Source organism: Oxyura jamaicensis, chromosome 3, assembly GCF_011077185.1.
Source record: "Oxyura jamaicensis isolate SHBP4307 breed ruddy duck chromosome 3, BPBGC_Ojam_1.0, whole genome shotgun sequence".
Taxonomy (NCBI): domain Eukaryota; kingdom Metazoa; phylum Chordata; class Aves; order Anseriformes; family Anatidae; genus Oxyura; species Oxyura jamaicensis.
The window spans coordinates 27,141,259-27,165,587 of NC_048895.1; the positions used below are offsets into that span (position 1 = coordinate 27,141,259).

General features: G+C 36.3%; 1 protein-coding gene across 4 annotated transcripts in view; it reads right to left on the reverse strand.

Moving 5' to 3' along the window:
• KIF6 (kinesin family member 6) overlaps positions 1–24,329 on the reverse strand; it is a 170,137-nt gene that overhangs the window by 15,699 nt on the left and 130,109 nt on the right. For 3 of the 4 annotated variants that reach the window (XM_035323279.1, XM_035323277.1, XM_035323276.1), the window contains 3 exons: positions 15,807–15,857; positions 1,578–1,662; positions 664–799 (listed from right to left, as the gene is read on the reverse strand). In XM_035323279.1, coding sequence (XP_035179170.1) covers positions 664–799; positions 1,578–1,662; positions 15,807–15,857 — 272 coding nt within the window. Of the gene's footprint in view, positions 1–663; positions 802–1,577; positions 1,663–15,806; positions 15,858–24,329 lie in introns of those variants that run through there. The other variant, XM_035323278.1, reaches the window with a different exon arrangement.

Consider the following 24,329-nt stretch of genomic DNA (forward strand, 5'->3'; position numbering starts at 1 on the left):
ATTACGGGTATGACTGCCATTTTCTAATATACCCGTCATAAACCTGATGAAATCATAGTTTTGCTAGGAGTGAGAAGGTTCTATTTTCCAATCTCTTCTATTCATTCTATGTTCCTTCATACTCTTTGGCATTTTGGGGACCATTCTTGGCTTTTATTCAAGTTGTCTGGGAGGATGTCAAAACAGAAAATAGAACAGAAAGCAAGGATTTTGCTTTGTTTCTATAAGCTTCATACACGCATAATTCACATTAGTTTTGTCTGGTTTACATTGGAATGAGCAGAGGTGAATCAGAACCCAAATCCCATCCTTCATACTGCTTTCACAGAATCACAGAATTGTAGGGGTTGGAAGGGACTTTGAAAGATCATCAGGTCCAACCCCCCTGCCAAAGCAGGTTCCTCAGAGCAGGCTGCCCAGGTAGGCGTCCAGACGGGCCTTGAATATCTCCAGAGAAGGAGACTCCACAACCTCCCTGGGCAGCCTGTTCCAGTGCTCCGTCACCCTCACCATGAAGAAGGTCTTTCGTATGTTGGTGCAGAACTTCCTGTGCTCTATCTTGCAGCCATTGCTTTCTATCTAGTGAATTAAGTACTTCTTTAAGAAATGATTGAAGATGTTACAATTATGTGAAAATAGAAGAAATACAGAGTGACTTTATACCTGTAGATTTGTCGCCTCTTCAGACCACCAGACTTCAAAGTCTTTTTGCAGCTTCACCTTTGCTTTTTCCATGAGAAGCTGTAGGTGTTCAATCTCTACTTTCAGCCCTTTCAAGCGATTGTACATTGTTTTATAACTAATTTAAGAAGAAAGGTTATTAAAGATTTTCCAACACTTCTTATATTTTATGACAACTTCACTAGACAGTAGGTAAAAGAAACTTATCTTGAAAAATTTGATTTCATTGAAAAAGTTACTGAAGTTCTAGTGTGACCAATACTGATCAACAATTAAATACAGGTTCAAATATGTCAAGCTATGCCTTGATTACCCTTCCAAACAGAAACTAATGTGTAGTCAAATATTTGCTGTAGCATGAAACAGCCAGAAGCTTCCTCACAGGTCACAGCTAATATAACCGATAGCAAATTACTTAGAAATGATATCCTTGCATCTATTTTCCTTTTATCCTCTTAGCTACAGCCACATTAAAACAAACAGAAGGATTGGTTGACTAATTCATATTCTGTATATTATTTACACTTAGTCCTGTATAGACAAAAGATTTTCCTTAGGTCAAGGAAGGCGAGACATTCATGAATCTACAAAGATGTTTCACAGTACATTTGGATTCAAAGAACAAAGTTTTAATACTAATCCTCAAGGGGGACATAAAGTCATTTTTATTGATTTTTGACCATTAGCCCTATCATAAAGGTTTCCCACTCACTTACTGTGGCATCTTACAGACAAACCAAGAGCACATACACAAATTTAAGAACTATCTGTGAACCACAAAGTTAACATTTTATAAGATGTCAGAGAAAACCTTGAGGTTAACTGTATGTATAAAACTGTAATATAATATTGGTATACTTTATCTTCTGAAGGATGATTTTAAGCAGAAATAATACCTTTTTTTCTCTTCCTCTATTTGGGTTCGAAGTTTCTCTTCCAGTGGATCAAGCGTATTTTGCTCTTCAGAAGGCTTAGACACAGCTAGAGGAGAAATGAACAGATGTAAGCAATGAGCATTTGATTTGTAAAGAAACAACTTTAAATTAGAATACAAGCTGTTTTTAAGAGGTAGGTAATGAAATAGAGGTCTATAGCAGTTTTTCTCTTCTGGAAGTGTTTTTTCAAATTCTTTGTTTAGGCCTTACTTAATATAAGAAAGACTCAATTAACTTCAGTGATTTACATTGTTTCGATTTTTTTGGAATATTTATTTTAGGTATGAACAAAAATGATTTTGCCAGTCCATTTAAAAAGTTTTTATTTGACATAAAACCCTAAATAAATGCATTTAACCTGATAGTTTTGTCTATGCAGACAAGTAGGAAGATTCAACAGTAGCTGTGCTAGTGCCTGGAAACAGAGAAACATAAAGAAGAGTAAAAGACAAACACTGAAGATGTAACTTTGGTAAACAATAAATGAAGTAATTTTGACGAACAATAAATTCAGACAATTTATATGAATAAGGAAAATAGCCTGAAACTGTGTCTGAGAAATTTTTCAAGGCAGAGAAGAACTGCATAAATACTCCAAGATAATTTAGCCAAAGTTAATCTAAGAAAGCTGCTCAGGATTTCCCTGTCCCGTAACAGATCTAGTTAGCATGCAAAACACAACATGGTTCTTCTGAGAGACGGCAAAACAGCCTTTCCATCGTGCATTGTATGAACTGGGTTTATTTCAGCAGTGAAAGGAAATGTATAGTTACCTACTAGTATTACAACAGTTTCTTTTTCTAGAATGAATGAGAATAGTTTAAGGTTCCCAAGAAAACGTTTAACCTTTTTAACTGAAGAAAAATGAAAGAAACAAAAGATTTGCTGTACAAAACATGCACGTTTCCATCCCAACTGCTATTTCTGCCAAGAAAATAAATTCTATGTCAACCTGTCATTAGGCCTAAGGAGTGCAGCCTTTCTTCGAGGAATGGAATCTGTCTGGAACAAGAGGGCAGCAATGACCCCTCTCTGCCTGTCAGCACGCCAGCTATAGCCATTAATCTTTTGTTGTAGCACCCTGTAGCCTAGTACAAATGAAACTGAAAAGCGTTTTATTTCATTTAGAGTACTCAGGTCAAGCATGTTAATACAGACAGCCAGGATGGACAAAGTCCATGCACACTTCTTGTTTCATACATCTAAAGGCTTTGCTGGATGTGCAGACTACAAAAGAACTACAGGGAGAAGACATTTTGGTAGAGATGGTACCCACAGAAGATTAAAAAATAATCTGGAATGTTAAAATGAATACAGAAGTCAGGAGGTACAAACAACATGGCAGAGGACATGCTAGAAAAAAGGCATTGTATCATATAGTATAACTGAATACAATAGTTGATGAGAAGGCCTTAATAATCATGCCAGAAACTTCAAGGAAAGCAGTAAACCTACCAGTGATTTCAGGGCATTGGTATTTTCTGATTTGTCATCCTCAGGAAGAATGCGTAAAGCAGCAAAGCACAGAGCTACACAAGATGCTCGAGGGAAGACAAGCCCTGCAGAGCTCCTGAGGGCTGACATTTGGTCTGCCCTTCATGAACACACAGCATCCAGGCTTGAGAGAAATGTGCTCTCATGGAACAAGCCAAAATTGATTTAGGGAGTTACTGCCTCCCAGATGAGCCATGCTCACAGACCATGTGAGCATCCTTAATGCATTCCAGTGTGAAGCCAGCCAGGCTGAGCTTGAGCAGCAGTTGAAAGGGACTCTCCTGGGCATGTTGAAATGCATTTTGCTTATTCACAAAGTCTGCCAGGGTGTCTGAGTTCAGGAGGTGAAACCCCCTTATAATGAAGAGAGATAATTTAGTGTGGAAGACAGAAGCAACTTAAAATGTCAATGCTGTTTTTGAAGGATGAACTTCCCTACCTGAAAACATCAGCAAATTCTGCTAGTTATTACAGAGCAATGCAGGACCATAATATTGTGGCTTTCCCTCCCTGATTTATTTGAACATTGTTATGGTTTAACCGCAACATGCAGCTAACAGCCCCTTGCTCACTCTCCCCAGGTGTCATGCTGGAGAGAATTGGAAAAGTAGAAGTGCAAGAATTCATGGGTTGAGATAAAGACAGCTCACTAGGTAAAGCAAAGCAAAGCTACGTGCCCAAGCAAAGCAAAACAAGGAATCCATTTGCTACTTCCCATCAGCAGGCAGGTGTTCAGCTGCTTCCAGGAAAGCAGGGCTCAGCACGCGTAACATCGAGTACTTGGAGAAATATTTTTGTACTGGATCTCAAAGGGCAGCCTCAGGCAGAATTTGGTGACGTATATAAAAACACCAAGAAAAATATTTTGCTGCTGCTGATTACACTCTGTAGAAGGGATTATTTGGTTGTAAGTTATCTGCAGAAATTGTAACAAAGCCTTTTATGAACATATAAAGTACCTTTGTGATGCAAAGGCCTCACCATTCTCAATCCCGAGTGTAGCTATGTATGTTCCCTCTAGGAACATGTTGGTGATGAAAACAAGAAACACAGCTGTGGACAAGGTGAGCTGCCCAAAGTTTTGTATACATACACAATGGAAAGAGATGAGTACACTGCAAGCTGATGTGGCCCTGGCAGCAAAAGAAAGCACTGGATATTTCATCAAGCAAAGTGCTAAAACTTAGATGTCCATCAGTGTGTTCCAGTCACAAGAGCAGAACAGATCTGATTGCAGTGTCAGGTGAAGAAGTCATGTGGTAAGTCAAGCCCCAGGACTTGCCTATTTGGGTGCTGCTTTTTAAGTTCTCTGATGCATTTTCCCATTTTATTGCAGTCTCCAGGTCAGCTTTTTGTCATGCCTGCTTATTGCAGCAACATGCTTGTGAACTGAAGAGCATTCACTCTAGAAACAAGACATTTGTGAAACTGCCTACTGTAATATACACCAATGAACACGTGGATCTTTCCTGATGTTCCAAGCAAAGGAGATCTATGGTCTGGTGCAGTGTTTTTCAACCTTTTTTTTTTTTTTTTTTTTTTTTTTTTTCTGCTGCTTCTCCCTTTTCCTTATTCCCTGCTACTTCTTTTGTCCCCCTCACTTTCTGGGTGGACAAAAGAGGCTCTGGCCTCTTTGTGCACCTGGGCTCCTGCTGCTGACACCTCGCAGCCCTCTCCTCCCACCAGCAATTTCAGCTACGGCTCAAGCTAGGAAGCTAAGGCAGAGGTTACTGGCTCAGGCTGTGCTCTGTATCTCACATCTAAATAGTAGCGTTCCTCAATAGGCAGGCTCAGATATTTAAAATAATACAAGAGAGACAACTGAGTGAGTAGGCAGTACAATGCACAAAGCATAGTATTTGCTTAAACATAGAACACAGATAACTACGAAGAATTACTTTCTTTTTGCTATAGATTCTTCTTCCTCTAAAGAGCTTCCTTTTTATTTTATATATCTCTCCGTCTATATAGAAACAGAAAAAGTGTATTAAAACATCAAATCATTTTATCTAGGTTTCAGGGATGTAGAGGATGCATGGTGTACATGTTTAGAAAAACATTGCCTGTGTATATACAAGGGGCTTCAGCTGGCTTACTTCTATACGATTCTGTACAACAGTTATTTCAGCAGCATACTCCTGAGGAGTATTTGTTCCTCTACATTAGTGTAACTACACATACCACTGAGAGGGAAAGCTTTTGAATCCTACATTCGGGGTCTTTTATTAACAGTACTGAGTGACACAACACAAGGAAGAGGTTTTGACAGTGCTACATTTGGTAGCAAAACAGCTGGCAACATATGTATTTATCTTTAGGTTAACTGATCTTGTTCTGTCTTCAAATATAACCCATTTGGCAGAATGGGACACAGGACACAACTGATACCAGCTGCCTACTTAAAGAGGAAGGTGAACCTTGCATGAGTTGACAGTTCATAGCATAAAGGTTTTGTTTGTTTGTTTGTTTGTTTTCATAAACAGGATTGTAAGAGGCATATTAAATTATAATGTTTTTACATGAATGAGAGGGCCAATTCTGGAGTAAAAGAAACAGTGAATTTTACAACACTTTCCACGTTACCAAATCACACAGTACCAGAAAGAAATAATAGCACCTGCTAACAATCTGTCTGTTTCAAAGCACTATAGAAAGCATGGATGAAAAATGTTATTTCCAACAGGAGATACCAAGTGTGATCACCATAGTTCACTGCAAGCAGGCAAAAACTTGAAATCTGACAGATTCTTGTCTGCAGTCACAAAATTTTGCAAGAAACTCTCTGTGACCTTGAACTTTATATTCTCTGGAGCACTCATATATTTCTCAACCTGAGTATATCCTGGAAGTCAGACTCCTAGGGATTTATTGTCCCTGTGCCTCAAATAACATTGTGCCCTGCCCTCCATCTGTACTTTTGCAGTCAAAGATTTTCATTTTTTCACTGGATAGTCTTGTGTTTATCTGCTTAAATTTATAGTCACTTGAAGTAACCAAATTTAGAATTGACTTCAGTGTCCAGTTAATATTTTTACTGCTTTATTTATCAGCTTTGCAGCTTTTGGCAAACTCAGGCTTCAGTGCTTTCAAACTGCACCATATGTTGACATTTTAGCTTTTTAAAAAAAGTTACCCTTCAGTAGCTATTCAGGATCATCTTGCAAGCAATTCTCCTGTTCTTTTTCCTTATTCCTCTCCTAGGTCATGTCAACCTGTGTTTGTCACCAGGCACTACAATGTGTACCTTATACAAAACCAAAGATGGGTATGCACAGTGAAACTCATGTGCAAATGGAAAATATCCTAATGTCTGGAAGAGTTTATGTTGTGGGTTTTAGAGCACTTTACCCTTAATCTTAATGTATTAGATTTTTAAAATTTTGGCCAGGTGGTCCTAAGCATACCTTGGAGTAAACTGTTTCATTTTCGGTGTTTTATAAACGTGTGTGTGTAGGGGGGGATTAAAAGCACGTGTATTTTGTTGATTCTTATTTTCATTTTAGTCACTGAATTTAGAAAAAGGATCGATCAGTATGCTCTTCTCTATGTACCATTGCATTGTTTACTGTTTTACTGGCTTAAGATTGGCTCAATCAAATTGACTTCCAATGCACACCTGGAAAGTAGAGATATTTTTTTCCAGTCTCTTTGAGCTCTTTTGGGTAAATACAGACTCAAACTTGAATTCCCTTAAGTCTCTTCTTTGAAACTAGTCATCTGTGTATTTGCTCCTGAAAATATATGACACATGAAACAGAAGGCGTTGCCTACACTTCAGCTGCATTCAAGCCATGAAGGCTTCTGAAACCATTGTGGCTAAAAGTTCCTTGTTGGTTTCCAAATATACAAGTGCAATTTACTGTGAAGAAAAAAAAAGCTTCAAGTTTTTCAAGTTTAATTTGTTCCATACTCACCACTTGGTTTAGTGGAATAGTAATGTAGCTGGGTCATAGTCTGAAAACCTCTACTAATTCAGATTCTTGCCTACTTTTACTAAATGCATTTTTCCAATAGATTACATAAGATTATTGTCGCATCACTTATGTTGTCCATAATATTAGACAAAGGGATACCTGATATTTGAGGTGGAGACGGCAGTTATTAAACAGCACCATAGCTACTGCAAAAAGAATGAGAAATATCTAATGGTGCTAAAGGTACAGTCATCCTGAGTGTCACAGCATATAGTAGAGATAGTAAAGCTTGGTGTGTCCACGCGTTTTGCTGAGAATGCTCAGATAAGCAGATATACAAATCTCAGTTCTGCTAAGAGCCACGCTTGCTGTGTATGAGCAATATGCATATGCATGCACAGTAAATCCTATACTTGCACATCACATTTAGGAATGCAGTGCACACAGTAACTGTGTTATCAATTCAGTAGGTCCAACATTTTCCGAAAGTAGTGGGTATTTAACCTGCATTCTGCATGGAACTCCAGCCATGTTTGTCAGTACAAACACTTATGACAATGCACAAAAGCATCTATTTGGGGCTGTACATTAAATTTATAGCAGCAATGTCATTTGGAAAAAAATACTAAGGAAAAATAAGCATACATGTTCTATACTTAATTGCTTCTGTTTAAGCTGTGTATGGGTATGAATGGGTCAAGCAACTGACATGTCACTTCAATTCACAAAAAAGAGGTTGATCCAAGTGTCAATACTCTGAAATGTGTAAGGAATCAAATCAAAGTAGTATCAGCCTGAACAAGTTTGATCTTTCTGCTACAAGGTATTAGTAGAAGAAATTTCATCTGCAAGAGAGAAGTGAAATGGAAAAGAAGCACGGCATTGTTGGTGAAATATGATGACCGGAATTTAGCAAAGTATATAATAAAGACCAAAGTACTGCAGAAGTCTCATTTCTACTCTCCCACATAGATAAAAGAAGCCCTCTAAAAGAGTTTGAGAAATCCTTTTCTAAATGTTGGTATGAAATAGAAGTTTTCTCAAAATTTCTAAAACCACAATCATAAGACTTCATGTCAGCAGGAACGTTATTCTTTACAGAGATTCATGTTGATACTGTTCAGTGTTGTGGCACATGTATTAGACTAGGGCTCTGTACAACTTGCACAGTTTTGGGGACCAGAGTATGTTTTTGGGACCCTTTATCCCTGTTGTCCACTTTCATACTTCACACTGAGTGCCACACTTTTGCTAGTACTTCCACGCATATATCCATCAGCTGTAGGAGCTGAACAGTGAGGCTCTCAGTGCTGGGCCACAAGCTGAAAAAGGTACAAGAAAAAGTATATAAATATCTACTCATTTCTCATCACTGTGACAGGTCTTTCCTATGAAGGAAAGGACTTTGAGCTTAATTAAAATGTCCTGGTCGTTGCCAGCTGACACACTGTACTGCATATGAGAAGAGACAATCCTGACATTCAGAAACAATTATAGCTCATCCACAAGATTTTTATCTGGAGAAGTATATGCAACCTCTGCATGTTTATGGGATATTATCATTATCTGTAACTACTTGTTGCAAGTCATTATTTTCTTTTGATCTTAAAAATTTGAAAAATTTTGAGTAAAGAAACAGTGAATTGATTTCTTCTGGACATTACAACAAGATGAAGAAAAGAAGTTTTGCATCAGATTTGTAGCTTGATCTGAAACACTGAATACCACATTAACACTGATATTTCTCATTCACGCCTTGTCATGTGCTTTACTTGATCAAGTATAAGTTGTTATTCTTGCTTTTACCTTTACCCTTTAAAAATCAAAGCAAATACAGATGTGAAGAGAGCTTCATTGTTTTTTTTTACAGTTCGTTAGATTACAAAACTGTTACATGGACAAAGAGCTCTCGGAGCAAACCTTTACTGGTACTGAACTAGCTTGCTGCCCAACAACCCACAGGACATGGCCTCTAATGTACAAACTCAACTTTGTGTAATCAGAAGGAAGAAGTTTGCAGCACTTAAAACTGCAAGTTACTCTTAGCTGTTCTACCAGAGCCAACAGGGAGAGGCTACTCCAAGGTGTACTGGAACAAAACTATCTTATGCATAGAATCAGTAGACAGTGCATAAAAACAATTTTTTTTTTTTTTTTTTAATTTGCTCACCTCAAGTCATATCTTAGAATCACCAAAACACTCTGGTTGGGAGGGACTGTGGGAGGCTGTCTCCTCAAAGCTGGGTGAAAACTGAACCAGACTGGGTTGTCTAAACATGTCTTGAAAAGTCTGAGGATGGAAATCCTGCAAACCTCTCTGAGGACCCCTTTTAATGCATAACTATCCTCATAGCATCTTTTTCCTAATACTTTAATTTTAGTAGACTAATTAGAGAATCAGGAGCTTCATCTCCAGATTCTGTCTCATCACCTAAAGGAGTTTCTAAATAATAATGCAATTCCCTCTGAACTTGTTAGTGTTTTGGAATAAATATTTTCTGCAAGAAAGCTTACAGAGACTGAGAGCTGTCCTAACAACAGTGAAATCTTAAAGTCAGTGTCAATACAATTCAGAACCGGATTGCTGTGCTAAAAGTTCATGACTCCTAATAAAAATATCACTTGATCCAAAGATGTCGTCTACTCTTTTTTGAGATCTGATAAACTGAAGCTGAGTAGGTCATGTGGGAAGCTTAATATGAACACAATAACAATCTCAGAATTTTCTGTGACAGTTCAGAACAACATTCTTGCAAAGATTTCCTGTAAAGATGCAGTGTTCTCTTCCTTGAGGACACAATGAAAGAGAAAACTTATGGCTGCCTCTAGAATTGAGCACTGCAGCTAAAAAGATTAACAGAAATACACAGAAACAAACAAAACTACAAAACACCCTAGAAATATCTAAAGAGAAACCTACTGAAGGAAAAGGTCTGGGTGGGCTTGAGGCCTGGAGGGACAGGTTTGAGAAGAGTTTTATTTTAATACACTTGTACAGTTTTGAAATTCATTCCTACATAATACTGGGAAAAAAGAAATAAACAAAAAAACGTAACACCTGACAACAAACCTCAAGTACTATGGCAAGGGATGCATTGCCACTTGTCTAGCTGCTGCTTCAAAACCCTGTTTCTTTTTCTGTATTGTGATAATCTTCACAAAAGAATTTGGTATGTAAAAAATACAAAAGCTCTGCAAGAACTCAATGTATTAGGCGTAGATGGCACTGACATTAAGCCCAAAAAAGCCTGTGAGCCTGAGAGAGTAAATCTGTTTTGGTGTGTAACTTCACAGTCATCCGAAGCCAAATTCTATGCTGTTTTCCTTTGGACACACCTAGAATAATTGCAATGACTTAACTACACTACAGTAACAAGAAGCTACAAAGAACTTCTAATCTACTTAAAATACCCTGTGTAAAGACATATATGTGTTCAAAATTCATTGTCCATTAGCATTACAAGAATTTGCCTAAAAACTGATTTAGCAAATATTTCTAAAGGCATTTAATATGTTGCAATAATTAAACAAAACAAATTCAAGAAGATCCTTATCACTGTCAGAGTAAATCTTTCCTTTTTAAGAAAAGAGGCAATAATTTCTGAATTCTCAGCCAGCTTTGCTATTTATATCTTTGTCCTAGTAATTGTGAAAAATTATCATTTTCAACAAGCACAATTTGACCAACTTTCTGTCAGTGTCAGAATAGCAAAAATAAATCTTAATGCAAAACATCTCCAATTGTTTTCCTTTGAAATGATAGAAAGACCTAAGAAATCCGTCACTAAAAAGAGTGGCTTTGGTACCACTAGAGGACAGCCTAGGAATAAAATCAGTGCCCTCCATGCACAGGAGCAGTGAACTTTTACAATAAAAGCACTCCTGTTGCTTGAGATTTCAAGCACAAGTACTTGAAGAACACAACACACTGAAACATTATGCATAACAAAATTGTGAATTTCTAAGAAAAACCTTTCCTTTATTCAAAGACCATTGGAAACTGATCATACTTTCTTTTCCCATTTTTATCCCTAAAAATAGCATATTTTATGGATCGAAAATACATGAACAGCCCCACATGGTTATCTCTTGTCACAAAACAAAACAAAAACCCTTAAAATTCTGGACTTCAGACAAACTGAATATTTTTCCAAAGGTCTTTTTTTTTTAGCCTATATATAAGATACCATTTGTCAGTGCCAGGAATGATGGCCTTAAAACAGGCCATCTATTATTTTCCATGGATTGCATTGGACTTGTGTGGGAAAACACAGACTGCCACTTTTCTCAGCTTCTGTCATTTTGTGATTGAAAACACTCGTGTCTCCTCATTTCATGGCATTAGGACAGATCAAGACTCTGCTTCATATGAACAAAGTTAAATGGCTTCTCAGTTACAAGATGCAAAGCAGTGAAAGAAACAGAGCTCATTTTATTTAAATATGGATTTATTTAAATAAGAGATTAACTCTGATGCAAACCAGCAATTTGGAAGTGCTGTGTGCTTTCCACTCACACAGATCACAGAAGATGATTTCAAGACTGTTATTGATTATTAGCCTAGTCAATGTTATATATGTCTGCGGGATGCTGCAATGGTTACAGAGAGGACTTTAATGCAGTTCCTAAGCATCCCCTATATACTTAGCAGATATAAACCATGGTGGCACAACCTTTCTAATGACATGCACTATGCCTCATGTGGGACAAGTGGGAGCAGCAGTTCCTGATTCTACCTATCCTGGTTCTGATAATGCTGTTCTTTCACTTCTAATCAAAGAAAGGCGAGGAAGTAAAATGAAGCACACCATGAATAAGCACGTAGCAAGGCAGGGACAAGGGCATAAACTGATACCAATATTCTTAGAGCAAGTATGTAGCTTAGAAAATGTAGGAAAAGATGATATAGAACAGACTAGTGAGGGACAAAAGACACGAGAAAGCTCCCTACTTTTGCTTGAAACAAACGTGTGCTACAAATCTGAATGTAAAAATAACAGATGCCAAAATCCTTGTTCTCAGGCAATTGCCACACTAAAACAAATGCTGGTATGCATTTTTCTGGGATTGAAATGTATCTGTTATTTTTGACTCACCTAGTCATTTTATTTTTCATGAGGAATTTTTTTTTTTTTTTCCAGAGGAAGTTTGTTCAAAAAGGATCTTGGGAATAGGTCTTCAAAAAAACAGAAGAAATATAAGCTCTTATTTCTAAAAACCAAGTTACAAAACCCGGAAACCATTTTTTTTTTTTTTTTAATAAAATGTTGATAGAACTGGGCCTTGATGCTGAAATCCTTACTAAGAATGCAGATTCCTTACAAAGATCCAACTTTGTCAACTTTATCAACTTTTATCAACTTTACCCGTGTTAGATTGTACCATTTTTTTTCCAGATAGCTCTACAGAGAACAATGGAATTGCACAGAAAGAGCAAGATTAATTTGGTCCCAACAAATTTCTCTAGACACCAAAAGCTGCTGCTGCTTCTGGGTATTTTCAGAGGAATCCCAAAAGAATCAATAGGTTGCTAACAGTTTCAAAATTTATATATAAAAAAAGAAGGGAGGCTAATGGAGAAACAGATTAATAAGAAAAGCATGGAAAGCTGCAAAACTGCAATTCAAGTAAGCTCAGAAAGTAATTGTGATTATTGCTGAAGAGGGGGGCATGATGTGCTGAATATGATGCATCACTTCACCTTGATTTAGGAAACGTTTCAGGCTGCACATAATGAAATTTCTGTGTATGAAACGCTGTCAAGATCTGTTTGAAGCTGACAGAACAGCTGTGGGACTTGCAGATTTAGTAAACATTTCTGTTGATATGGGCACATGAGCCAAGTGTACATTCATAGGTCCTTTCTAACTTCCAGAGTTAACAAAACAGAGGCCTCCACTTGAGATGCAGTTGAATAGACAAAACTGTGTTAGTCTCAGTACAGTTGTTTCTGTTATGGAAAGTTACTGTACAAAACATGCCTTTGCCAGCATGCATCCCAATAGGACTGTGTTCCCAGTACAGTATGTCATAGGTTTTCCTGGGTCATCAGATGGCTCCAGTTTAGGATTCAGTGTCCCCCCACTGCTGGTGAATGATGTTACATTAGCCTAATTGTCTATTTGCAATCACATTCAATCAATGTAACACCAGAATAAGATAATGAAGAACCAGGCTGTTATTTTACTGAAATGCTAGTTTAAAATATCTTCAGATAATGGTGTCATGAAAAATGCACAGTTGCATTCTAATCCATTGGAAACGCAAGTGAAACTTTTCTTTCCAAACTTTTCTTCCACCTTTTCCACACAGAGGCATCCTGGTGACCTAGTATTTTTGCTCTGTCAGTACTTCAGTGCTGTGCACATTATTTCATTTTAAATACTGCCTAAAAATGCAGTTAAGCATGCAGAAGGAAGTGAAAAGGCAGAGGAAAGAATCATACAAGCCCTTAAAGAGAGAAAATTTAAATGTGAATGATATTGTGGAGGGAAAAAACTTGAGACAAGATAGAACAAGTCAGGAATGGAAGAATGGGGGAAAAATGAAGGCAGAAGGAATTAGGAAAAGTGAAAAAGGAGATCAATGAGAAGGTGGAAAGGGAAGTAAAGAACAGCAGAAAGAATATGAAAAGAGAAGAAAAAAAAGTTATAATAATTTTGGACTCAATCTTGCCAATTCTTGCCCCTTCAGACTGTACGTTACTCTGAAAAGTCTTACTGAATAAAAGAAGGTATTTGCATAATGAGGTACTCTTGTCATTAATAAAGATGAAAGTGACACTGAGAATGAATCCTTGCAATTTTATACAAAGTATTCAATTGTTTCTGGTTCTGTACTGAAAAACATGGAGTACTCTCTTGCCTTCAGTGAAACCTCCCATCTATTTGTGTCCTTTGTTAACTCCCAGCATATGGTGTTATAAAAAAGAGAGCACTAAGAACAATGGGCTAAGTAGTGGAGTTATCCTTCAATGAGAAATTCACATCTTAAGCATAGCCATCGGGGAAACAGATCTACACTGTTTAAAATCCAACTAAAATAGCTTCTTAAAGCATTTTAACCATAAAATGCTTTAAGTTAAGAAAAAAAAAAAAAAAGGCAGCTGGAAGATGTTAACTTGGCTTCTAATTGAAACAATGGTGTGTTTTATTTCATGTTGGGATTTCAACAGACTCTTAATTAGCCTTTTTACCAGGCAGTTTTCATTTAAAAATATCTTGATGACATTCTGGTCGTCAAGAAAGATCTTCAGAGACTTGACACCTGTTACTCCTTGGAAGAACATTCATCCAAATAAGCAGGCAGGCAAATAATACTCTCCCAACTCATAGAATAAATATTAAGTCAAAATATCCATAGTATTTAAAAGAATGAGTAATGAAGGGGAAACAAAAGTCTGGAAAATACTTTGTGTGGTCCTGACTTAGTGATGATAAGCAGATAGCAATGTTCAAAACAAAAGCCAAAAATGCAGGGGTTGCCTGCTACGTTATGGAATACTAAGAGAATATTTACAATGTGAATGTATAGCTGATAAAGTCACTACTATGTCATTTCCTAAACACATGAAAATATTACGCTTACTCATTTTATGAAAACCAGCTTAGATAGTTATTGAAAACAGCATTTGCAACACAAATGTCTATATATTAAGAAATCAGTATATAAGACATAAAAGATGTCATCATGCAGATTGAAACATACAGAAAGTATATCACTTCTTACTTTTTTGGAAACACTGAATAAAGAACTCTAATAAACAGCATTGCTATGATTCATGTTGGTGTAACTTCTTAATGTGACATCATGAATAAATAATATTAAAAACAGAATGGATTAAAGAAAGAATTCCATATGATAATAAATTTATCACTTTCAGGCTGAACTTCAGATACTGATCAAAATAATTTGAGTTTGACTTTTGGGCTTTATTGACATGGGTAGCATTAGTTTTCAGTGCTGATTTTTAAATAAAATTAAAAAAGAAAAAGGGTATAAAATACTATCATCAACAGAGCTTGAGATGTGCATGGCTAAATTAGAAAGAGAAAAGGGAAACCACTTTGTTATTTTGTAGTAATTCATTTTCCTGACTTTTGGGAGGAAATCTCTAATTAAAAGACAAATATTATTTCCTGTTTTTTGTATACCATTGAAATAAAACCATAAAATGCATTCAGGTCTGAGTTAGCTCCATCTTTTACATGAAGAAGGTCCATCATGATGTCATTTTTGGGGATTCTTTTATGGATCTAATTGAGGTGCGATTAACTTGTTAATCCCAGCAGCTTTTTTTTTTTTTTAATTTTAATTTTAATTTTTTTTATTTTTGACACATTTTAGCTGCAGTTTACTGTTCCAGAAGTGAAATTCTCATATGGACACTCCAAGGCTGTTTCAGTACAACGTCAGTGGAGTCCACTTAAAGCACCTTAAACCAAATTTGGATGACTTTACAATTATGTGAACAACTTACATAGACACTTATAGCTTCACAGCTGTGTCAACAGAAGCTGCAAGGAATAACTTTTCAACTTCTATAACTAGATGTGAAAGAAATGACCTGTATATGCCTTCAGTCACTCTTGGAACGAGGAAAATTTAAAAAGATGTTAGACAGATCGTGGCAAGTTTTTGAGGATCAGTTTTAGGACAAATCAATATCTGTGGCAACATTGTGACATAAACTATTGTAAAAAGAATAACCTGACCAACAAAAAGATTAAGCCAAAGGACATAACTTGTGATCCCTGTTGCTTCTGAGTGTTTCAAGTCTTACCTAGAACAGCTCTTTGAATATGCCTCTGGGTTAGTTCTCCTTTCAGGTGGTCTGCAAAAGACAAAGATGCAGTTTTAAAATGTCAAAAATTAATGAAGTCATTGCTTATTTCTCACCATTTGAAATCTCACATGCAGTTGGCCATTTGAAGGGGATTTCTTGTGATCCATAGGACAAATACTTTTCTGAGCCCTCTTTGCTGCAAGTAAACAGGTAGGCACAATTTGGCTCTATGTATCCTAAAATTTAATTTTGTCCTATAAGAAAGACTGAAAACGAAGCTATTTACTGTTAAGCACTTTCACAGGATAATGAGCTCCTGCTGCTCCTGCTACAAAAGAAGTCCAAGTGAGGTTAGAAGACATACAGAATTCCAAGTATTTGTTTAAACAGACTTGTAGACGCTAGCAGAAGAAATGAGATATTAGGTCATCCAGTCCACCGCATTGCCAGTGAAAAATTGGTTCCCTACAATCCTTTTTTTTTTTTTTTTCATGTTTGTTCAACTCAGTTTTAAATATCCCATGTGCTAGAGCTTCTGCAAGTTCCACTGCTCAGCAGAACTCACTGTATAGATATCAATGGTGTTTGATGGAAACTTGATTTCATTATCTCATTATTCCTAGTTAGGATCTCATGCCCTGTAGAATTCACCTTTACCCTTTTATTAATTTCCTCCTTGATCTATGACACTGTTCCAGTTCACCAATTATTTCAAACCATAATTAGATTACCCCATGGGAAGACATTATTCATCGATATTAATGTAACCAATAAAGGAAAAACATAACCCTTAATGTGCAGCTTCAGCATATATGTGTTCTGGGGGGAGAATGGATTATGTCTTTAAAGATCTGAAATTAAAACAATTGCTAAGCAGAAACTTGTTCACAATCTTTACTAATCTATACATCTGGATACTAGGAATAGAAAACAAAGGAAAAAATACCCATGATGGACTCATTTTTTTTTTTTCCAGATTGATGACTATGTGCATCATATTAGCATGTATTCTGAAATAAAAACATCTTTACTTATTAGTGAAGACCTATAAAGTAAGCTAATCAGAGCAAATTAAGTCATTAAGTGCTGTCAAATGCTTAGAAGGAGAATGGAAAAAAAAAAAAGACTTAAATTCACAGGTCATGATGATTAGACTGCTTTAAAAGTACTAAAGAACTATGAATAATTAACCTTCTCTAAAGAATTAAGAGAATAATTCTTAGGTATTCAGCAGCATTGTGGAACAGGTATTGTATGCATTACATTACACTGTAACAGCCAAGTTATTTTGTTTTGTATGGTTTTAGAAAACAAACAACCCCCCCCAAACCAAAACCAGAACAAAACAAAAACAAGCAAACCAAAGGAAACCAAAACAAACAAACAACAACAACAAAAAAAACACACCCAAACCCCCAAAACACTACCTACTCGTTGTCTATAAAAGAGATATTGCAGATTCCCATTTTGCTACACAGTAAGCTTTATTCTTTTCAATTAGTTCTAGTATTTTCTATTAGTTTTTTAAACCAGTGAATTCTTCTCCATATAAAGTTATCTGTAATATTAAGAAAAGCCTTCAGCTACTGAGAAATAGATTAGCTGAAAGAACTAACCTCACATACCCCAGCTAATGAAATAAATCCTGTCTTAGCTCTAACACTCAACCAAAAAAAGGCATTCAGCTAAGTTCCTGATTTCTGTAACAAAACAAACAAACAAAAAAAGAAAACTTGATTAATCATTTTTACAGATGAAGCTTATTTAAATGAGCGACACATGTTATTTGTGCTTTGAAACATTTATAAAGCAACAAGACTGAAGTCACTACTCAGTGAAAAGTAATTAAACTTACCAGTTTTTTACTCGCATTGCTTTTTGTTATTCTGGATATTTCGATCTTTGTATTTTACTGTATCAGACAGGGTGATGTTATTCACTCTATATTGAACCACGAGTCAGTTATGAAACAATTCATTGCAATCTTGTGATTCATCTCAATGGATTGACCTTAACTTAGGTTTCTCAGAAAGCCAACTATACACATAACTTGATGTAAGCCAACTGAAAATGATTTATACGTGAAGTTCTCTATCTTGTCAATATGCAATTTCAATAGAGTTATTTCTCCTTTAACTTTGCTAGAAACAGATCTGCAACAATCCAAATGTTTTGCATAAACTTCTGTCAAGCTGTAATGAGGTCAACTGAAAATAAGCAAGTCAAACAAGTCAATGAAAGTAAGACTGAACTACAAACTGATATATAACAGCCTTCAGTCAACACAAATACATGGAAACAGAAGAATATAGGAGCTGTTTCTTTTAAATGATTATAGCCAAGAGGCTTCACTTTCAATTACCAAGAATTTACCAGTACAGAGACAGCTGGGACACTGCAGCACAGAGGCGGCAGAAGCCCTACTTTTATGGCAAACTATTTGTTAGCCAGCCAACAGTGTGAAACTGTCCCAAATGCTCCTGCTTCCTTTCCTTCTAGCCTTCATACACTTTTGCTCCATCCATGACATGGACCATAACATGTAAGACATCTTGTCCTTCTTATATTTGGTGACTTTATCAAAAAAAAAAAGAGAAGTTGGAACCAGACCATCTATAATCATAGGGGAACCAAAGAAAACTTCTTCGGCTAGGAAAAGAAAATTCCAGTCTTACCATTCTTATAGCAAAATAACTTTATTTTTTCTTCTATAGAAATAGAAAGGTCACATTTATCTGATTCACACAGTCCAAACTGCTTATCTGGGGAGCAGAAACTGAACTTCATTTCACAGAAAAGTTCCAAAGGAGAAACTGTAATTGTATTTCAGGAAAAGCAGCCCAAATAGGAATTCTGGTCAGAAGATATTATATTATCACGAGGCACCTGACTATAATTCCATACCAAGACTTAGCCAGATATGACTTAATCTTTCAATTAGTTTTAATCCAATTTTAAATTTGACAGTTTATTTAGATTTCCTTGGGGGAAAAACAAAACAAAACAAAAATACCCACACCTCTGTTGATTACATAGAAGCTCTTATTTTTGACAAGAAAGTTAACATTTTCTGTCTATGTTTTTGATTAGAATAATCTTGTTCTGTTTGCACTACAAATATTTGTGGGGGAGAATGAATGTTCCTGACCTGCTCTACTTTTCTCTCTCTGAGAACACCATCACCCCACTGCAAGGTTTGAAGTTCTTAAGTGACAGAATTAGGGGATGATTCCAGTACTCTTGCCTTCCCATGTAAACAAATTGAAGATTTCAATCTTTAGTACTGCCAGTTCTAAAACCTTCATAAACACAAATATTTACCCAAAAAAATGCGAAGAATCACATTCTCACTAAAAAAAAAAAAAAAAAAAAAAAAAATCTTCTGATTCCAACAGTGTAAAGTTGTGGACAAGGTAGTGCTCAAATGTGGTCTGCAAAAATTGAATTTAAGACTTGACGAACATCTCACAACATATTGCTAATTATGTTTTCTGAAGTTTCACCAAACAAGAAGCTAAAAATAGGTCTGCAGCTGATACAAAATATTTATTTTCCAGTGGAGTCATTCTTTATTTGGAGATAACGGTCCCAATAAAATGTTGAATGCTGCAACTCCACATGTTTTGGCAAAAAGGTACTTCGGGGGAATTTAAGAATTCACTCAGCATGCAGCCAGCTGTCATTAAGACTGTGATAAATCTGTTGGTTTTGGCCTGTGTTTCTGGACACATGTACCATCCTGAGGTATGGAAAAGAGATGAACTGGTAATGCTGAACTTCAGCTTTGTGACAGGAGACAAAAGCAAGGAGGGAAATGGAGAAGACAAAATGGAATAGGGCAATCTATTTAGGAGTGATGTAAAGCAGAGCAAAGTATTCAATATGCTAACTAAATATCAGAATCACTAACCTGAATATTATGCTTCTCCTGTAACTTTGTCTTTGTATTTCTCCAGACTATTTCCAGGAGCTAAAATTATTTTCCAATTTATTTCAGACAATGAATGCTTTGACAATACTGAATACAATTCAAGCCAATACAAAAATTAGTATGTAGCAATTAAAAAAATATTGATTTAAAAATGTACATTTTTTCAGCTTCATTTGAGTTCACATTACAGGTTTTAAAGCTTCTCTTATGTTTAATCAGACATTCCATACAATATTATAAGTTTTCAAAGACTGCGAACTTAAAGGATAAAATACGGGACAAGCTAAGAGTATGCATACTACCCTAACTTCCTCCCTTTGGGAATACTGGTATCTACTATTGAGGGTAGAACTTTTACTTGTTGCATGGTCTCTTCTGACTTAGCTTTTGACAGGCCTTAGTCATTAGCCTTAGTCAACAATCTATCATATCCTGTTTTATTTCTTAAGCCTTTGATATTATTTTACAACATTTTCCAAGTCTGTGTTTAGCTTAACTTCCTGGAGATCCTGAAATCTTCACACCTTAGTGAGGGTACTGTGTCTCTTTCTTTCTTCATCTTTAAAATTTTGTTGTCACTACATAAAATATCTAGCAGAACATCTTATGCACTCAGGGAACCTCTCATTCCTGGAGCTAATCCACCCACCTAGGACTTTTGGGGCTCCTAATGATGCTCCGAGGCCCTAAGCATTAGATCTGTGTTTAGTCTCTAACAGTCATAACAACTGTTTAATTCAATTGAGGTTATATTTTCAAGGCACAGTGCAGAGCTATGTATATCTGAGTCACAGCAGACTAGCTGGCAGAAACTAACACAACTTTCACCCATGACAAAGCCATGCCGAGAGAGGACTATTTTGAGAGTTTCTGCATAATTTTCTAGTGTAATTAGACCAGTAGAGATTGATTTTTTCTTTCGCTGTCTAGTGGTTGTCCTGGATAGCTTGCACAGACCCACAAATCTCTAAGTGGTTCAGATGTTAGTAGGACAAAATAAGCCACAACATATAAACAAGTGTTGCACTGTCTCTTGGCCTACAGAAGTAGGCAGGTTCACTGTTAGTGATGCAAGGTCCCTACATATGTAGTTAGGCCCAGCTGTTACCCAGCTGTGAAGACCTACTCTAGGATCTGGATCAATTGCATTTGATTAATAAAGCTGTGTGCACCCACTTGAGGAGGACAAGGAATCTTGCTGAATGAGAACATATTGAAGCTGTGTACTCAGCAAATCATCTGTGAGGAAGGTTTTAGAGACAGAGAGGCAGGGTACTCACATAACTTCCATAAGCCCTGTAGGGAAATATTTTCAACTGAACTTGAGGCCAGAGTTTTAACAGCTTACAAAGGATTTCTAAAATATCTTATCTCTACTCAGGCATTTAACTTGGAGACACTGAACTCAAATGGAGATACTTGAAGCAATTTCTCAAATGAGGAAACTTCAAATGGAGATAGTTATTGGAAATCTTATTGGATGTATTAGATAATTTTGAAAATCTGGCGCTGAAATTTTATAAGAACACAACATATGATAGTAAGTATCTGTCAAGAAAAGTCATGGAACAACAACAAAAACATCTATTTTATCTCAGCATCCCACAACAGTAACAGCAAGCAAGCTGTTCAGCCTTTTTCTGAGCCAGAGAAATATTTGGGGCAAATTCTGACTCTTCTTTATATCAATTGTCCTGCTCCAATGGAAAAAAAAATGGGTCAAATAGTTCTCTGAGCACAACTTGGGGAGGCAAAATAGTCTGCACTGGCAACCTGATTCAACACTATTTCTGAGGCAAGTGATCTATTTTGGGATACAAGGTTGGCCAAACCTCCATTTACATTGACAAGCCTTAACTTTCAGAAAGTCTCTGAGGCATCAGGAAAGAAAAATCACTACTGAAGCCCTCAGGGTCTTCTGACGATAGCCAACTTATTTTTCAAGGTAACATGAGGCTCATCAGCATTAAAAATATATTAATTAATATATTTATTATAATATATAATTTTATAATTATTAATTAAAATATATTTATAAAAACATATCGTAAAATATAACCTGCCGCAGGAGACTTCTGCCTTTTGTTCACTGAAGAAACATCTGCAGCAGTCTAAGATCTAACTGGTTTTTCTTTCTCCTTCCCCCTCCCTTTTCTCCCCCTCCCCAGGTTTGCTGTCAAAGATTTCTGACCCCAGAACAGAACAGGTAGAAGCAGGAATGTGCCTGTCTTCTGGCTATTCCAGCACAGTTTGGCAACTCAGCACAAGCATATCTTTATTGGCAATTTAAGCTGTGACATTACCAAGTTAACTGGATTGTGTGAAATACTACTAAACAGTCTTTTGCAGGCTGTGCTAGTCACAAAGGAGTACAAACAGTAAATGCCAGCAAAGAGACTGGGCAGACCACTAAGAGCACGGGAAATGATGGTATTTAGTAGAACTCATCAGTTAGAGAACCCCAGAAAGACAACAGGTTCAGAACTGGAAGTACAACTTCCACCAAATCCATGGTTTCAAAACACAGCCTACACTCAGCATATAAACAAACACATTTGGAAATGTACAATTCTCCTAACATACTCTTATTCTTTGAAATTTATCTATCACAGATTCAAATGCATACATTTTATTATGGTGCAGGCTACTGCATGTTTTGAGATTACTATTTAAAATATCTGACTGGGACATGGTCCCTTCCTTGCAGTACTCAGCAGAGACAGTAACAGTTCATATCAACACATTTAATACCTTCAAGCATGATCCAATTTACAAACAAAAAGCTTCTTATGAAATAGTCCTCTCTGCCACACGTTGCTGTAGGATAACGCTGCACTTGACTTCATGATTGTTTCTTGAGCTGCTCAAGATATAGTCCTCTAAATTCTTCTCCATCTTCATTTCTAACCTCCATACTAAATCCCTTGCCTCCCTGTTTCCTACATGTTCTTGTTAGTTCTGGCCAGATTACATCATAATTATTTTTCTTACTAAGACGACTGCTTACACTTTCTGATTTATGGGCATTTCTATAACTGTTCATTGTTTGGTCTGCATTTCCATAATGACCTTTATCCCACACTTTTTTTTTTTTTTCCTTTTTTTTCTAACAGCCTTTTGTACCTCTTGGTTGGTACACAAAAATGTTTATCAAAAGGGCTATACAGCAAACGTGTACAGAAACTGTATTTTTCTCATCATAGCATTTGAGATCTCTCTCTTCCTTTTAGTACAGATTGTCATAGGCTCTGTAGGCCTGGCCTACATCCCAGCCAGACCCAGTACAATTGTTGAGGTGTACTCCAAGTCCCTTTCATCTAAATGGGGGGAATGCTAGAAGTATCACAGACCCATTTACCCAAAGGCATAGGAAGCAATAGGGAAAGTGCACATAAATTCATAAGAGTTTACATATACAATACTGCGATATCTAGGCTAACCAACAGAAAACACTAAGTGCTCTGGAATGCAGTTCAACATCTCCTTGAAACCGGAATTCAGAACTTGAATGCCTTCTGAGTTTAGAAACAAATGCTCAGAACTTTATACTATCATCCCAAAGTTGGCTGTCACTACTCATCTGTTTTTTTTTTTTTTTTTTTTTTTTTTTTTTTTCCTTTATTTTTTTTAAGCTGAATTCAATGCTGCCAAGTATTTTTAGCCAAGCATGGGTGTTTATCAAAAGGTACTCTCCAGGAGACTTCAGCAACAGAACACGTAATTTCTGGATTCTCTATGGATAGGAGATAGGCACCTGGACAGTCAGCTCAGTCAGTATAGCAGTACTTTTGTATGCATTAGCAAAGGCAGTTTGTTGTATTTCAGGAATAAAAGTGGACTAGAATCCTTTTTTATGTTCTAGATACCTCTCCTGAATCCAGGTGTCCGAATTTCCTTTAAGCTATACCTTGAATGCCAGTTTTTTTTTTTTTTTTTTTTTTTTTTATGTGCTGTTAAAAGTTAAGAAATATTCTGTGTATTTTTTTTTCATTTTTTTTTTATGCTGGAGAGGAGTCAGAAATGATGCACATCTGGAAGCTGTTTCTCTGTTGTTTATCACATCTATTTGTTCATGAATTAAATGTTAAGATGGCCCCAAAAGCATGACTGAAAAGCAATGCCATATGGATAAGAAATCATAATCTGTGAATTAGTGCTCTGGATGCTCACTATGTGACTAAGTACAAGTTATCTCTTGATTATTCCTGAGAAATTAATGTGAAGATAAAGAATGATGAAAATAAAGTCAGAGGAACAGCTCTGTATACATTTTTTTTTTTTTTTTTTTTTCCCAAATGGCCAAATTTAAGAAGCTTAAAAATAAGTAATAGGTCTTAGAGCATGAACATGGAAAATTCAAAGACATTTTACCCCATGCAAGTTTTCTGATAATTATACCTCAGGCTTAATTAATATTTTGAACAAAGAGTGAACATATCCAGGTAGAAGATAGGCACAGGTTTTTTTTTTTTTATTATTATTATTATTTAATTTTATTAATTAATTTATTATTATTATTATAGTAGCTTTGTGGCTTTGTGATTTCTATGCACTAACGAGATGTCCAGTTTCATTCTGTGATATTTTTT